The 16,937-nt window shown below is 39.6% G+C and overlaps 1 protein-coding gene across 7 annotated transcripts in view; it reads left to right on the top strand.

The window, feature by feature from the left end:
* LOC143023121 (dedicator of cytokinesis protein 1-like) overlaps window positions 1-16,937 on the top strand; it is a 165,679-nt gene that overhangs the window by 128,788 nt on the left and 19,954 nt on the right. For 4 of the 7 annotated variants that reach the window (XM_076181627.1, XM_076181624.1, XM_076181628.1 and 1 more), the window contains 2 exons: window positions 8,296-8,454; window positions 8,867-9,011. In XM_076181627.1, the coding sequence (XP_076037742.1) occupies window positions 8,296-8,454; window positions 8,867-9,011 (304 nt within the window). Of the gene's footprint in view, window positions 1-8,295; window positions 8,455-8,866; window positions 9,094-16,937 lie in introns of all 7 variants that reach the window. The other 3 variants (XM_076181630.1, XM_076181625.1, XM_076181629.1) reach the window with 2 other exon arrangements.

Below are 16,937 nucleotides of genomic sequence, written 5' to 3'. Positions count from 1 at the left end.
ACATAACATTATAAAATAATAACATTAATTTCAAATGAATTGAATTCAAGCAACATAAATTGAGACGGTGGAGGAGGAGGAGGAGGCAAGGCATGTTCAGTTTGTCGTTTGTGCAATGTAAACAATGGACGCAGTGTCGTGCGCAAGTATCGTTTGAACTACGGAGAGTGCGCTAAACTAAAAAATTCACTTAAAACATTTTTTTTTTTACAATTTTTTTTTTACAGTCAGTTCAATCGAAAAAACGTAAAACGAATGAACGTAAGTAGAGGAGCGTCTGTATATGGAACAAATTGGATGAAGAAATAGTGTGTGCAAACACAATACAAGAATTTAAGAACAAACTTGATCTTGTGAGATACAAAAACGGGTCACCACGAGCATAGCTCCCCTTCCTGTATAATACAATTAGGTAAATAGAGTGGCATTCCAATATTCTGGGTAACATACAACAGACCTATCTCTTCTCCAATAGATCTAAACTGATGGAAAGGTTTATCCTGGAAAGAATCAAAACATATGTATAGTTGAAGCCCAATTTGGCAATTTAATTCACTCAAGGTTGGGTTTGCTAAATAAATTTTTCTGCTAAATTGGATGTTCATTATACACATACATACATATACCAAGGCTTTTTCCCCCTTACAAGGGAGGTAGCCAAAAAGGAAAAGGCATAAAATCATTCCCACCCATTCCATCCCTGAATACACTCCACACCCCTCCACCCTCCCTCTTATCTTAGCATCTCCTGGATGACGGGTCATCCCTGCACCTTGTCCACTGCCCTGGGTCAGAAGCAGTGTCGCAAGACACAGCACATCCACAGCAAGGCCGCTTCATTAAATCGGCGACCCCCCCTCTCCGTCCCCCCATGCATAAAAGGAGAAGACGGGGAGAAATCCCTTCGGGCTGCGTCAAATTTTGCTCACACATACTACCTCATCCCCCATCCCCCCGCCCATTCCACCTCATGCATCACAACATCATCCATATACAACCATTCTCCATTCACCCCTATCTTCTGTCCTCTCCCGTCCTTCCTCAACAGACATTCCCTTCTTCCCCAAAGCCCCCTTCACCCCATCCATCCACCTCATCCTAGGACATCCCCTCATGTTCACTCCCTCCACATCTGCCTTCCATACCTCTTTTACTAGCCTTTCTTCACTCATTCTTTCCATGTGTCCAAACCATCCTAATACTCTTTCATCAACCCTATCTCCCAGCTCCCTTTCCACCCCCGTTCTTCTCCTCACCTCCTCATTTCTCACTCTATCCAGCCTAGTAACCCCCATCATACTTCTCAGACACCTCATCTCAAACAAATTCAAACTCCTTCTCTCTTCCTCTCTTATGTTCCATGTTTCTGCCCCATACAGTGCTGTTGGCACAATCACTCCTTCATACAGTTTCCTCTTAGCATCCATTCCCAAATGTCTATTCCTCATTACACTCTTCAATCCACCAAGGCATTTACTCGCTTCTCTCAATCTACATTCTACCTCCACCTTCACTCCACCTTTTCCTGCCACATTTGCACCCAAGTATCTAAAACTATCCACTTCCTCCAGTCACTCTCCCTTAATGCTCATTCCAGTCTACTGCCACTTTCACCCCTTGTACATCTCATCACCTTACTTTTACCCACATTTATCTTTAGCTTTCTTCTATCACATACTCTCCCAAACTCTGTCACCAACTTCCTCAATCCCTCCTCCGATCCTGCCACAAGCGCAGTGTTGTCAGCAAACAACAGCTGGCTCACCTCCCACTTTTCTCCATTTTCTTTAACCATCTCCAATCCCTGACCCACTACCCTTGCATTTACCTCTCGCACTACCCCATCCATGTATAAGTTGAACAGCCAGGGCGACATAACGCATCCTTGACGAAGTCCCACCTTTACCTCAAACCACTCACTCTCTCCATTTCTAATCCTGACACAAGCTCTACTACTCTCATAAAAACTCTTCACAGCTCCTAGAAGCTTTCCTCCTATCCCATATATCTGCATAACCTCCCACAGTTCATTATGGACATCCAATTTAATCAAATTTTGCTTTATATTGATAGTCTTTCCACTAAATACTAGTGTTCATTAGCAAAAAATAACAGATGATGGAAAAGTACTCAATTTAGTGACCTTGTTTCCATTAAACCGGGCTATTCCATTATTGGTTTTGCCACTGAATAACAATGTGCTCAGTTTGATGTATCTATGTTTGCCAATTCGAACTTTCTGAACATTCTAGATTGTATTTGGAATGATTTGTCATCTGGGTTGATTTCTGGAGGTATTGATGAGATGCAACTTCAAAGAGGCAGTATCAAGATATTGTAAGGAGGAACCCCCACAGACACAGTTAACAACTATTGTCCAGAGTATCTCAGGAACTCCTACCTTATGTAGGAGATCCAGCCCCATCTCATAATAGAGACAGTGTGTCAGCAGACAATTCAAAGAGTGTGAAAAAAGTAGAAAATGAAGATATAAAGTACTGCAGGAAGACCTAGTCAGGATTTAAAATTGTAGCCAGCTATGGAAAATTAATTTCAATGCAAAAATAAATAGAAGAAAAATATATCTACCTACATACCAAGGGCTTTTCCCCCCAATAAGATACATGCATATGTATATCAAGGGCCTTTTCTTCCTTACAAGGGAGGTAGCCAAAGTCAAAGGCTTAAATCCACTCCTACCCATCCCATCACCACATACTCCGCTCCCATTCATCATCCCTCTCTCCCTCTTTTCTTAGCTCCTCATTGACGACAGGTCATCCCTGCATCTTGCCCTCTACCCTGGGTCAGAAGCAATGCAGCACGACACAGCACATCCACAGCAAGGTCATTTCATTTAATCGGTGAATCGGCAAATCCCCCTCTGCCCTGTAAGATGAAAAATAAAAGTACAAAATATTGTATGTGTGCACCAAATGTTCTTTCCCCACTTTATATATATATATTCCAAAATCAAAGCACATACCCACCTCATAAACAAACAGAACCCACTCTTCGTTGCATGTTGGGGATGGAAGATCTCCGTGTCCTCCCAACCAAACCTCAGAGGATAGGGCAAAGACTAGATATTTGAATAAAATGAAAGAAATGCAGTTTCCCATGTAGGAGTCTTGATGATAAAATAGTTGGCAGTCAAAGAACATAGCACAATTTAAGGCCAGAATTGACCAATGGGAATGCAGAAACAGAACCCTACAATTGTATCTCTTATACTGTTTAACACAGCTAGGCAAATACAACCAAATAAAAACATACACTGGAGGGACTGGTGGTGAATACCTGTATATGGTGCTTCTGCAGGATGGACAGCAAAGCTACCCATTTGCAGAACCTGTCAACCCCTCACCCCCATCAGGATATGCAGCCCAGAATGGCTGACACTGTCTAGAGTGGGCCCTAGATCTCTCTCTATCAACTTCAACTGTATTTCGAACATCTACACAGCAACACTATGGACACCCAGTACCAAAAAGAATATAAAGAAGTTAGAAAGAATGCAAAGAGCAACAACAAAACTGGCACCAACTCTTTCCAAAATGACAAAGACTGTCCAAATTAGAATTACCAACTCTGGAACAAAGAAGGGAAAGAGGAGACTTACTAACTATAGAATTATGAAGGGAATGAAAATCTTAGATAAGAATGACTTATTGAAATGGGACAATGGAAAAACAAGAGGACATGAAAAGAAACTAAAAAAAAAAAAGATAATTACAGAAGAGATCTGAAAAAAATAGCTTCCCACACAGAGTGATAGATACTTGGAACAAATTGGACAAAGAAACAGTGTGTGCAAACACTATTCAAGATTTTAAGAAAAAACTTGATGCTGAGAGATACAAAGATGGGTCACCACGAGCATAGCTCCCTTCCCGTATAATAAATGAAAAGCTGACAACTGGAGACTGCTCCCCTCTCATTATTCTCATCCAGTGACATAGAAATAGTCCCACACTAATGCAATACAGACACTTGAGGCAACAATTATTATTGTTTTTGTTTCATATTTTATTTTTGTTTTCATCATCATAATTATTGTTATTTTTATTATTAGTCTAATGATGGTCCACCAAAATTATTACACAGTATTAGTTTGGACATGTATACTGCATGTTCTTGACCTGGAAGAGCAAGTCAGGCTAGTTATTAGAGGTTGATCTTGCATGTGCAGATGAGGCATGTCTTATAAGTTGATGTCTTATAAATTGGTAATAATGATATCCAACCATTTCAAAATGGAAAATGTTTTAAGATTTGTATATTTAACATAAGGTTAAGTCAAGTGGCTATTGCAATATGTGTGAATTAATCATCTGCTTATTGCATATTTAATGAGTAGTACTAACATTATTATATAGTGTTTACTAATGATTTACTAATGATGTTTATTTCTCTTGTCTTTTACTCCATCCTTCACAACCTCTTCAATTTCTATGAAAACTTTACCCTGTTTCTTTTTTGGTTTCCTTTAAATTTCTATGAAACTTTTTTTTTCTGTTTGGTAATATCTTAAATACGGTTTTGTATGTGTGCTCTTTATTGTCCCCAAACTTGTATTTTCATCTGCTGTGTAATTGCATTTTTTTCTATAATATTAATAGTGTCAGTAGTAACAGTAAGATGTCTAAGTCTCCTTCCTTGACTCAGCTCAAGATGAGTAGTGCCAACCTACTCTCTCTCTTCACATCTTCAGGGGCATCCCACCATGTGTAGTCTGTTTCCCAAACAATAGAGAAATGTTTGTCCTTGGAACATGTTTAAGCATAGACATGGATAAATTTAAGAGATTGATTGCTTAATCTGTTTTTATCTATGCTAATATTTTTTATACAGTTACATGCTGTGATGAATAATTCAGTAAACTCTTCACTGCCTTTATGCCAATAAGTCATCAGTATAATACAATTTTTTATGCATTCTTAAATATTATTCTATTCATATTTACAATTCAATTCTTATAGATGCACCAAACATTTTATTATTAGCATCTTAAAGTTCTGATACCTATTCTAGTTTTATGAATAATAATTTGGAAATACACTGGTCATTCCCATAATTCTTTGGGATGAAATGCTATTGCACTTAAAGTTGAAATGTAAGCAGAGAAGATGAGATATGACATCAGTGCAGACATTACATGGCTCTTGTGTTGGGGACATTCTTTGAGCTCATATTTCCTTTTCTATTTTCCCACCTCTTCCCAAGTTCCAACTAGTATTTTCTCTCTTCTCATCCTTTCAATCCTCACTTCTTCCGTCCACACATTCGCCTAAAAGTTCCTCCAGTCCTGCAGGAAGCCCAACTCCTACGGGAAAGGTAAAACATATGCTGACCCTTCTGCTTGGCCTTGCATGCTCACCTTTAGCTTGTAAGCACTGCATTACATACAAGGGTACAATTCTGATTGTATGACAAACTGGTTGTTTCCCATAGGCATAACATAAGCTTTGTATCATTCAGATATTCCCATTCATATTCAATATTGTGGTTTTCAGAGTCATCATTTATATAACAAAACTTCAATAACTTGGATTGCTAGTGTTACTACTGTTTAATTGATCAGAACTAAAAAGAATGTACTAGTAATATATTATAGCTAATTCGTGTTTACATGTTAAATGAACTTAAATTTTATATTGTTGCCTGTGAGATTTATGTTATGGTATTTTAAGATTTGACTGTTGAAAGTGGTGATAATTTTAATTTCAAGGAAGTATGCTTGTTTTTTATGTATGTTTTGCATGAATACATTATTTGAGTGAATGGTATTTTTTATGAAATTAGACATTTTTAAATTTTAATATTCCTATTATGTTTAGCCTCCAGTTTTCTTTTAAGTTTGTTAGTGTGATGTATTTAAGGGTGAACTCTAGTATTTATACAAGTTCATGTTAGTTTTGTGCACTGATGGTGTAATAGGAAGTGAGCTGGTCTTGCATTCACTTAGTTGTGGGTCTGAATCCAGTACTCCTCTCTGATTTCCAGCAGTAACTGTAACCTACCTCAACAGTCCAAGCACATAGGGCAAAGGTGATGGCTTTGGCCACAGTTGTGTGCCCCCTGGCAGAGGCTCCTCACCATGTAGTTTAAGGATGGCCTTTTGCCACTACTGCCCATTTCCAATACTTTGCATGTTTTGGTATTGAATTTCATTTCCCATTTTTGGCTCCATGTAAAAATAGTGTCTAGATCTTTTTGTAATAGCCTACCATCTTCCTCATTTTTCATTCTTCTCATGATTTTTGTGTCGTCTGCAAACATGATGGCATAGGTTGTTCCTTCTATCATTTCATTGACATAGACAAGAAGCATTATTGGTGCAAACACTGAACTTTGTGGAACTCCACTCGTTACTGGTCTCCATTTTGACATTTTATTCTTTACTACTGTCCTCATGTATCTTTCCTTCAAAAGGTCTTTCATCCATTCTAGTAGTTTGCCACTCAGCCCTTCAACATGCTCCAATTTCCACATAAGTTGACTGTGAAATACTTTATCAAATGCCTTCAATAGGTTGAGGTACATGCAGTCCACCCACCCCACTCTCTCTTGCAGCACATCAATCACTCTTGAGTAAGAGCTTAAAAGGTTTGACACACATGACCTTCCAGATCTGAAGCCAAACTGACTGTCAGAATGTTCATCTCTTCAAGATATTTGGTTCATTGATCTTTCACAATCTTTTCACATCACCATTGTGCTGGATAGTGATACTGGCCTATAATTTAGTGGTGTCTCCTTGTTTCCACCTTTGTGAATTGGCACCATGTTTACCCTTTTTCAATGAAGCAGCACACTGCCTTCATTCAGTGAACATGTAATAAGACTGGATTTTGTCCACTAGTTGTTCCCTACATTTTTTAAGTATCCAGTTTGAGATCCTGTCAGGTCCTGAAGCTTTTGTAATATCCAATGGTCCCAAGAGATTGAGCACTTACCTCACTTTTATATTTATATCTGCTAAACTTGATTTTTTGCTCCACATACTTTTCCCCCCAAAATTGCACTCTTTTGTGAAGACCTATTGGAAACTTTCATTCATTGTTTCTGCCTGAGCTAAGACTTCTTCAAAGACCTCACCATTTATTGTTAACTTAAACTTGATGATTTGTTTACTCTGTCTCAATTTACCATTTATAAACCTGTAAAACAGTTTTGGTTCATCTTTGCATTTATCTAATACACCTTTTTCAAAGTTGCTTTCTTCCTCCCATTAAATTCTTGTATAGTCATTCTTAGCTTGCTTGTAAGCTCCTTTTGTTTTATTGCTTCTTTTCTTCCTCCATTTTCCCCAAGCCATGTCCCTGGCCTTTTTTGCCATCTCACACTTTTTTTTTTTAACCAGTCCTGTTTCTGCTTCTTCCTTTCTCAGGTCTTTAGCACATGTTTCACCACTCCCACGTTGTAAATGTGAAGAAAATTTTCCCATTTCCTCCTTATTCCTGTGGTATTCATGAATTCCTCCCAGTTTGTTTCTTCAAGGAATTTTTTCAACCTTAAGTAATCTACTTTCCTAAAATTCAGTCTCCTTTGCCTTTGTGATTCCCTCCTTCATTCTACAGCTGAAATTCAATTGTAACATGGAATTTTTTTCCTTTTGGGCAAAGGTAGTGTCATCTCTTACCCTGGTCACTTCCATTACCCACTGGGTTGTTGTGTTCTCCATTGCTATATTCAACAGGGTATTACCCTAGAAATCTGCTTTGCTGCTTGATTCCCATTCCTCCCAGTTAATCTCACTGCAATTAAAATCTTCAGTAAGGACTATGTTGCTACTTTGTTCAATATTTTTCTTTAGGAAAAGAGCTATATCCAATAACATTTCTTGATATTCAGTTTCATTCCAAGTTCTTGTCTTGGGGGGGAACATATGCCACCATGAAGTCTCTTTTAATATATCCTTTAGTACTTGTACTAATCTTTAGGTGAATTGCTTCAGCCTTGTTTTTTCCACCTTTGTCACTTCTCACATATGAAAATATAATGCAAAAAGTTGTATATAAGCAGGTGAAATATTAAAGTGGAAATGAAAAATATTTGGCATGCAATTTAAATACAAAAAGACAGATTTGGCCTTGACTTCTGTGTATTTTATTTTAGCCCAAATATATTTTTGTATATTTTGAATGATATGTTGCAGGTAACAGAGAATCTAATATGTGTGCTATGAAGTGTGACAATGATTTTTTCTTCTTTATCTAGTAAATATTACCTTCACTGCATAAGTCTTACTAATTTGGTTGTAAAATTTACTGATGAATATTTCTGGTGCAGGGGTCTCTCTGGATCTCAGCTATCACTGCCTCGATTAAGCATGAACCCAAGCCGCAGCTCTCATTCATCATCACCATGGCAAAGCAAGAAGTCCATTGGTGGTTTCAAGTCGCCTACTCCATCATCTGGTAAACCAGTCAAGAAGGAATCCAGTTTTAGGTGGGTCATAAAATTTTACTTGTGCTAGGAGGGCATATGGATGTACCATGTCTTGCTGCATTGCTTCCAGCCTGGGCAGTGGGTAGGAGACTGGGATATGCCTTCATCCATGAGGAGCTAAGATAAGAGAGAAACAAGGGTAGTGGATGATAGTGGAATGGGTGGGAGTGGGTGTGTCCCTTTGATTTGGCTACCTGCCTTATAAAGGGGAAGAAGCTTTTGGTGTATGTATAGATAGATAGTGTACTTTGATTTTACCACACCACTTATGAAGGGGAATGGGCCTTTATTTACCTAACTGTAGTGTACAGAAAAAGACCAATGTTTGTTATATGTGCATTTTTTATACAAACACATGGATATTGCTGTATATACCCTAAAGCATGTATATATGTGTATTTTTTCTTTTCAGCCGTCTTCTACGCCGTGAGAGTTTCAGTAACCCAAACAAGGAAACCAATACACAGTGGTTTATGGATAATGTTTCCAGACCTGACTCCCTCCTGCTGAACAACCCTGCCCCAATTATTGAGTTGTCTGAACAGGTAACCACCCCTGTAGGTGTCATCCCATTTTCCTGTTGGCGCATGCCTGCTGGAGCTTTTTATTAACAAAACTCACTTTCAAGGCTTCCCTGCAGTAAGAAACTAAAAGTTGCTTTTTTTTTTGTGTGGGAGTAGGGGTGGGTGGATTCAAAGAGAAATTATTGTGGTATATCTCCTGAGTAGACAGCGTGTAATTTAGGCATTCACATATACCTAACACCCCAAAATTTGCAGGTTTCATATTCATGGCTCATAGTTCTTTCATAGGTATTTTGTGTTGAATGAGTTTTTTGATGAATTTGGCTGTTTGAAGGTGAGGATCCTATGCCAGGAGGTGCATAGCCGCAATGTCTACTGGAGAGAGGTAGAGTGCCGGAGGACTGGAGGAGTGCCTGTATAGTTCCACTTTACAAGGGAAAAGGGGACAAGTGTGAATGTAGTAGTTTCAGAGGGATTAGGTTGTTAAGTGTACTTGGGAAGGCTTATGGGAGGATCTTGATTTAGAGGATTAGGAGAGGAACAGAGGGAGTAATTGGTGAGGAACAGTGTGGATTTAGGACGGGTAGAGGTTGTGTAGATCAGATTTTTGTGGTAAGACAGATATGTGAGAAAGCTATAGGAAAGGGGAAGGACATTTTTTGGGCTTTTATGGATCTGGAAAAGGCCTATGATAGGGTAGACAGAAAGGCACTGTGGGAGGTTATGAAGATATACGGGATAGGTGGAAAGCTTCTGGGAGCTGTCAAGAGTTTTTATGAGAGTAGTAGAGCTTGTGTCAGGATTAGAAATGGAGAGAGTGAGTGGTTTGAGGTAAAGGTGGGACTTCGTCAAGGATGTGTTATGTCGCCCTGGCTGTTCAACTTATACATGGATGGGGTAGTGCGAGAGGTAAATCCAAGGGTAGTGGGTCAGGGAATGGAGATGGTTAAAGAAAATGGAGAAAAGTGGGAGGTGAGCCAGCTGTTGTTTGTGGACGATACTGCGCTTGTGGTAGGATCGGAGGAGGGATTGAGGAAGTTGGTGACAGAGTTTGGGAGAGTATGTGATAGAAGAAAGCTAAAGATAAATGTGGGTAAAAGTAAGGTGATGAGATGTACAAGGGGTGAAAATGGCAGTAGACTGGAAGTGAGCATAAAGGGAGAGCGACTGGAGGAAGTGGATAGTTTTAGATACTTGGGTGCAAATGTGGCAGGAAAAGGAGGAGTGAAGGTGGAGGTAGAATGTAGATTGAGAGAAGCAAGTAAATGCCTTGGTGGATTGAAGAGTGTAATGAGAAATAGACATTTGGGAATGGATGCTAAGAGGAGACTATATGAAGGAGTGATTGTGCCAACAGCACTGTATGGGGCAGAAACATGGAACATAAGAGAGGAAGAGAGAAGGAGTTTGAATTTGTTTGAGATGAGGTGTCTGAGAAGTATGATGGGGGTTACTAGGCTAGATAGAGTGAGAAATGAGGAGGTGAGGAGGAGAACAGGGGTGGAAAGGGAGTTGGGAGATAGGGTTGATGAAAGAGTGTTAGGATGATTTGGACACATGGAAAGAATGAGTGAAGAAAGACTAGTAAAAGAGGTATGGAAGGCAGATGTGGAGGGAGTGAACATGAGGGGACGTCCTAGGATGAGGTGGATGGATGGGGTGAAGGGGGCTTTGGGGAAGAAGGGAATGTCTGTTGAGGAAGGACGGGAGAGGACAGAAGATAGGGGTGAATGGAGAATGGTTGTATATGGATGATGTTGTGATGCATGAGGTGGAATGGGTGGGGGGATGGGGGGTGAGGTAGTATGTGGGAGCAAAATTTGATGCAGCCCAAAGGGATTTCTCCCCGTCTTCTCCTTTTATGCATGGGGAGACAGAGAGGGGAGGTCGCCAATTTAATGAAGCGGGCTTGCTGTGGATGTGCTGTGACTTGCGACACTGCCTCTGACCCAGGGCAGTGGACAAGGTGCAGGGATGACCCGTCATCCAGGGAGTGCTAAGATAAGAGGGAGGGTGGTGGGGGTGTGGAGTGTATTTAGGAATGGAATGGGTGGGAATGATTTTATGCCTTTTCCTTTTTGGCTACCTCCCTTGTAAGGGGGAAAAAGCCTTGGTATATGTATGTATGTAGATAAAGATAAAGTAAGAAGTATAAGAAATGTCAATAGCAGATTGAGTGTGACAGTCAATGGTGAAGTACTTAAGGAAATGAAGAATTGTAAGTATCTAGAGCCACATGTAATTGGAAGCTCACTGGTTTAGCAAGTTAGGGTGTCATTACTTGTGGTGAAGGTCAAGGGGATGGCAGTTCGAACCCTGCCACAGGCGAAGTTGAACCAAGGGCACGGTTAATTAAATTCAACACTACAAAGTCCTCTGTAAGGGGCACCATCCTAACTTCCTGATAAGGGGGAGTTTGTGATGTTAAACCATATCATTATCACATGTAGCAGTGAGTAATGTGAATGTGGAGGCAAGCTACAACATAAAGGGAATGATTAAATGTCTGGATGGAATGAAAAGTATGTTTAGTAATAGATGTTTGGAAATGGGTGCAAAGAGAAGGTTGTATGAACAAGAGGTTTTGCCCACAGTACTGTACTGAACAGGGCCGGAATGTAAGAGAGCCTGAAAGAAATAATGTATTTGTGATAGGATATTTTAGAACTTGGCTACCTTCCATATAAGGTTGAAAAAGCCCATGGTGTATAGATAGATTGAAATTTAAGAAGTATTGATGGGAAAGTGATGAGGTGCAATCTGGGATTGAATTAAGGGGAAGTGAGCAATAGTAATTATTGCCAGGTGTTTCACTGACAGGAAACCTGCAGATCCACAGTGACTGGCAACAGGTCCTCCTGAAGACCTCTCTTGGAAAAATCATTGGACAGTTTTCCACGTTGTATTAGTGTGGGACAATATCCATGTCACGGGCTTATAGTAGTAATAGAAAGGAAGCAGTTGGTATTTGTCTTCTCTCTCTATGTGAAAAGATGAAGGAAATACAGTTGAAGTTGCTAGAGAGAGATCCAGGACCTGGTCTGTTGGCTGTCAGTCCCTTTGAGGCTAAAAGGAGATGTACACCATTCAAGCAGCATATATCCAGCATTTGTCTTTGTGGTGAGAAGTCATATTTATAAATCATTCAAAAATTCATGAGCAAGACTTTATTATTAAATCTAATCTTGCAGTTTCATGATATGATCTGGTAGTTTATTACTAGTGTGGATGTGGTGTGTCTTGCTGCATTGCCTCTGACCTAGGCAGAGGGTGGGGGACAGTGATGGCACTTCCTCCACAAGGAGCTAAGATAAAAGGGAAACAAATGGGTGTGAGATGAGTGAGGGATGGTTGGCTACCTCCCTTATAAGGAGGAAGAAACCTTTTGGTATATAGATAGATTGATAGAATAATATATTTAAACAAAGATTGTCATGTCAGAAACTGTTGGTATAACAGTACAGTTATTGTGTACAGTAGTTAGTAGAGCCTGCTGTGTTAGAACTGGAAATGTAGAGAGTGACTGGTTTGAGGTAAATGAGGGACTGCATCAGGGATGTGTCATGTCGCCATGTCTGTTCAATGTGTACACGTATAGGGTGGTGTGGGAGGTAAAGGCAAAGGTAATGGGCAGGGGACTTGAGATGGCTAAAGGAAACAGAAAAGTGGGAGGTGAACCAGTTGTTGTTTGTTGATGACACTGCACTTATGGCATGGTCAGAGTAGGAATTAAGGGAGTTAGTGATGGAGTTTGGGAAGGTATGCAATAGGAGAAAGTTGAAGGTAAATGTGGGTAAAAGCAAGGTGATGAGATGTACAAGGGGAGAGGATGACAATGAGTTGGAAGTAAGTTATAAAGGAGAAAGGCTGGAGGAAGTGGATAGCTTCAGGTATTTGGGGTCAGGTGTTGCAGGAAAGGGAGAAATGAAGGTGGAGGTAAATTGTAGATTGAGAAAAACAAGTAAATGCCTTGGATAAAAAAATGTCATGAGAAATAGGCATCTGGTAATGGATGGAAATAGGAGATTATATGAAGGGGTGATTGTGCCAACAGCACTGTATGGGGCAGGTTTGGAATTTGAGAGAGGCAGAAAAGAAAGGTTTAAATGTATTTACCTAGTTGTATTATTCAGGAAGGGGAGCTATACTTGTGGTGACCCGTTTTTGTATCTCACAAGATCAAGTTTGTTCTTAAATTCTTGTATTGTGTTTGCACACACTATTTTTTCATCCAATTTGTTCCATATATCTATCACTCTGTGTGGGAAGCTGTTCTTTTTCAGGTCTCTTCTGTAGTTATCCTTTTTGAGTTTCATTGCATGTCCTCTTGCTTACCTCTGTCTCACTTTAATAAATCCTCTCTATCAAGGCATTCTTTTCCTTTCATAATTCTGTAGATGGTTATTAGGTCCCCTCGTTCTCTTCTTTGTTCCAGGATTTGCAATTCCAGTTTGGCCAGTCTTTGTTCATATGTCAGGTTTGAAAGTGTTGGGGCCATCTTTGTCGTTGCTCTTTGTATTTTTTCTAATTTTTTTATATTCTTTTTTGTACTGGGTATTAGTGCTGCATATTCCAGTTTTGACCTTATCAGTGTTTGTAATATTTTCTTAATCATTTCCTTATCCAGGTATTTAAAGGCCACCTTTATTAATCTCAACTAATTGTATGTTTCTCCGTGTATTTTATTTATATGTTTATCTGGCAATATGTCTTTGGTGATGATTACTCCTAGGTCCTTTTCAGAGTTTACTTTCTTTACTTCTTTTCCGTCAATTTTATACTCTCCTGATATTCTGTTCTTGCTTTTCCCAAATTCAGTTATACTGCACTTCTTGATGTTGAATTCTACCTCCCATCTCTTGCTCCACTCTGAGATTTTGTTCAGATCACTCTGTAATGAGTTTATTCTCTTTAATAACTTTGCATCATCCACAAAGCAGTTCATTTAACTTTCAATACCTTCATCCATGTCATTTACATATATAGCAAACATTATCGGAGCTACTGACCCCTGTGGAACACCACTATTCATTTCTTCCCATTTTGAATATTTGTATCTGAGCACCACTCTCATTTTTCTTCCATGTAGGAAGACCTCCATCTAATTCAATAGTTTTCCAAGTATGCCTCCTGTTGTTTCCAGTTTATATAGCAATTTTCTTTGTGGTACCATTTTTCCAGTCTCCTGGTAGTTTTCCTTCTTTGAGTGAACATTCAATTATTTTGTATATTTTTCCTGTTCGTCTATACATTCCTTTAGTATCCAGTTTGCAACTCTGGGCCATGTGACTTGTTAACATCAAGCTTTAATATTTGATTCCATATTTCATTCTGAATAATATTTAATTTCTTCATCAGAGGATTACAAAAGAGAGGAATGTCTGTGGAGGAAGGACAGGAGAGGACAGAAGATAGGGGTGAATGGAGAGGTTTTGTGTATAGATGATGCTGTGATGCATGAGGAGTGGGTGGGGGATGGGGGGTGAGGAAGTATGTATGAGAAAAAATTTGACGCAGCCCGAAGGGATTTCTCCCCATCTTCTCCTTTTCTGCATGGGGGGACGGAGAGGGGGGGGGGGTCGCCGAATTTATGAATCGGCCTTGCTGTGGATGTGCTGTGTCTTGCGACACTGCCTCTAACCCAGGGCAGTGGACAGGATGCAGGGATGACCCATCTTCCAGGAAGTGCCAAGATAAGAGGGAGGGAGGAGGGTGGAGGGGAGTGGAATATATAGGAAATGGAATGAGTGGGAGTGGTTTCTATGCATTTTTCTTTTTGGCTACCCCCCATGTAGGGGGAAAAAGACTTTAGTATATGTATGTATATATGTATTTACATATCTATAAAATAATTTGGGTTGATCTTTACATTTGTCAATTATGTCCTTTTCCTAATTTCTTTATTCTTTACATATTTCATAGTTTGGTGTATTTTTTCCATTTCTCAGAGTTTTTTCCTTTTTCCATCTTTTCCAGGCTTTATCCCAGTCTTTTGCTGCACTGCACTTTTTATACCAGGATTTTATATACACCCTTCCCTGTTTTTGTCTAGGTACATACTTATCCACTCCTTCATTATAGATTTCCTTCCAAATTGCCCATTTCTCTTCCACCTTTGTTTCTTCATTATTAAATTATTCCCAATTTGCTTCTTGAAAGAATTTTCTAAGTTTCCCAAAATCTGTTTTGTTATACATTAGTCTTCCTTTTCTGTGTTTTTTGTTAATTTCTATATTTGTTTCTTCATTTAATTCTAGTTCTAGTAGTATGTGATCACTTTTTCCAATTGATGTCTTGTATTTGATGTTATCCACAATTTCGGGTTCTGATGTGAATACCAAATCCAATTTTAAGGGTTCATTGTTATTTCTATAACTGGTATTTTCCTTGACCCATAGCATCAATGTGTAATCAATGGTCATCCCCAGTGATCTTCTCCACCTTTCACAGTCATTTCATCCCAACATATTTCTTTCGAGTTAAAATCACCCATAGTGTTTGAGATGAAATATCTGAGAAGTATGGTAGGGGTTACAAGGTTGGATAGCGTGAGAAAAGAAGAGGTGAGGAGGAGAGCACGGGTGGAAAAGGAGATGGCATACAGAGCTGATGAAAAAGTATTGGGATGGTTTGGACCATGGAAAGAATAAGTGAAGAAAGATTAGTAAGAGAGGTGTGGAAGGCAGAGGTGGATGTAGTGAACTTGAGGGGATGACTGAGGATGAGATGGATTGATGAGAGGAAAGGGGCATTGAACAAGAGGGGAGTGTCTGTTGAGCAAGGAAGGAAGAAGGCAGGAGATAGATGTGAGTGGAAAATGGCTGTGTATAGATGATACCGCATTGCAAGGAAGAGAGGGATGGGGGGGGGAGTAGGGAGTGGTTTTGTGTAAATGATATTTTGGTATAGCTCAAAGGGATTTCTCCCCATCTCTTTTTCTGCATGAGGACATGGAGAGGGTGGGGTTGTTGATTAAGGGAAGTGGTCTTGCTTTGGATGTACTGTTCTGCTACATTAATTCTGACCCAGGGCAGTGGGCAAGATACAGGGATGATCTGTCACCCATGAGGAGCTAAGATGAGAGGGATGAAAGGGTGGTGGATGGGAGTGGAATGGGTGGGAGTAGGTATGTGCCTTTTGACTTGGTTACCTCCCCTCCCTTATAAGGGGGAAAAAGCAGGCATAATTTTGTCTAGAATGTTGTGCATTGATATACTCATTTAATTGATTATGTTCTTGTGTTTTGTGCATTTCATTTGCCACAACTTATTTTAGATACTATACAGGTGAGATAGTAGAGTAGTTTACATCTCCAAGAAAATTATAACTGATGTACAAGCAATTTAATCAAAGTTATCCAGTTCTTTTGTTTCTAAATGTCTACTGTATGTGAAGTCAATGCCTACAGGTATGGGGTAATTATTTATTTTTAATTATCTGGCAATAAATCTGCAATTGTCAAACACGTGAATGTCAAGATTCTACTTTGTAGCTATACAGACAATATGTACAGTTGTGAGCAAAAAATAAAGAAAAGGGCAGTGGACAGGATGCAGGGATGACCCGTCATCCAGGAGGTGCCAAGATAAGAGGGAGGGAGGAGGGTGGAGGGGAGTGGAATATATAGGAAATGGAATGGGTGGGAGTGGTTTCTATGCCTTTTTCTTTTTGGCTACCCCCCATGTAGGGGGAAAAAGCCTTTGGTATATGTATGTATATATGGCATGCATTTTGCACCTGGCAACACTGGCTTACTTGAATGGGATGGAAAATATGGCTTACCCAAAGAGAAAATCCTAGAATTGGAGAAAAATGTTTTTTCTCTGATGCTGTAAATAGTTTCACTTCTTCTTGAGATGTTATTTGGTGCCCTCTGACTCCCCCAACTGGCAGTAATAGCTTGCTTGTTTGCTGATATATGCAATTTTTTTTTCATGTTCTGCAATGTGTGCTCATTTT

Source organism: Oratosquilla oratoria, unplaced genomic scaffold, assembly GCF_046742065.1.
Source record: "Oratosquilla oratoria isolate Oo_2021 unplaced genomic scaffold, ASM4674206v1 SCAFFOLD45, whole genome shotgun sequence".
Lineage (NCBI taxonomy): Eukaryota > Metazoa > Arthropoda > Malacostraca > Stomatopoda > Squillidae > Oratosquilla > Oratosquilla oratoria.
This window is presented reverse-complemented; position numbering and strand designations above follow the sequence as displayed.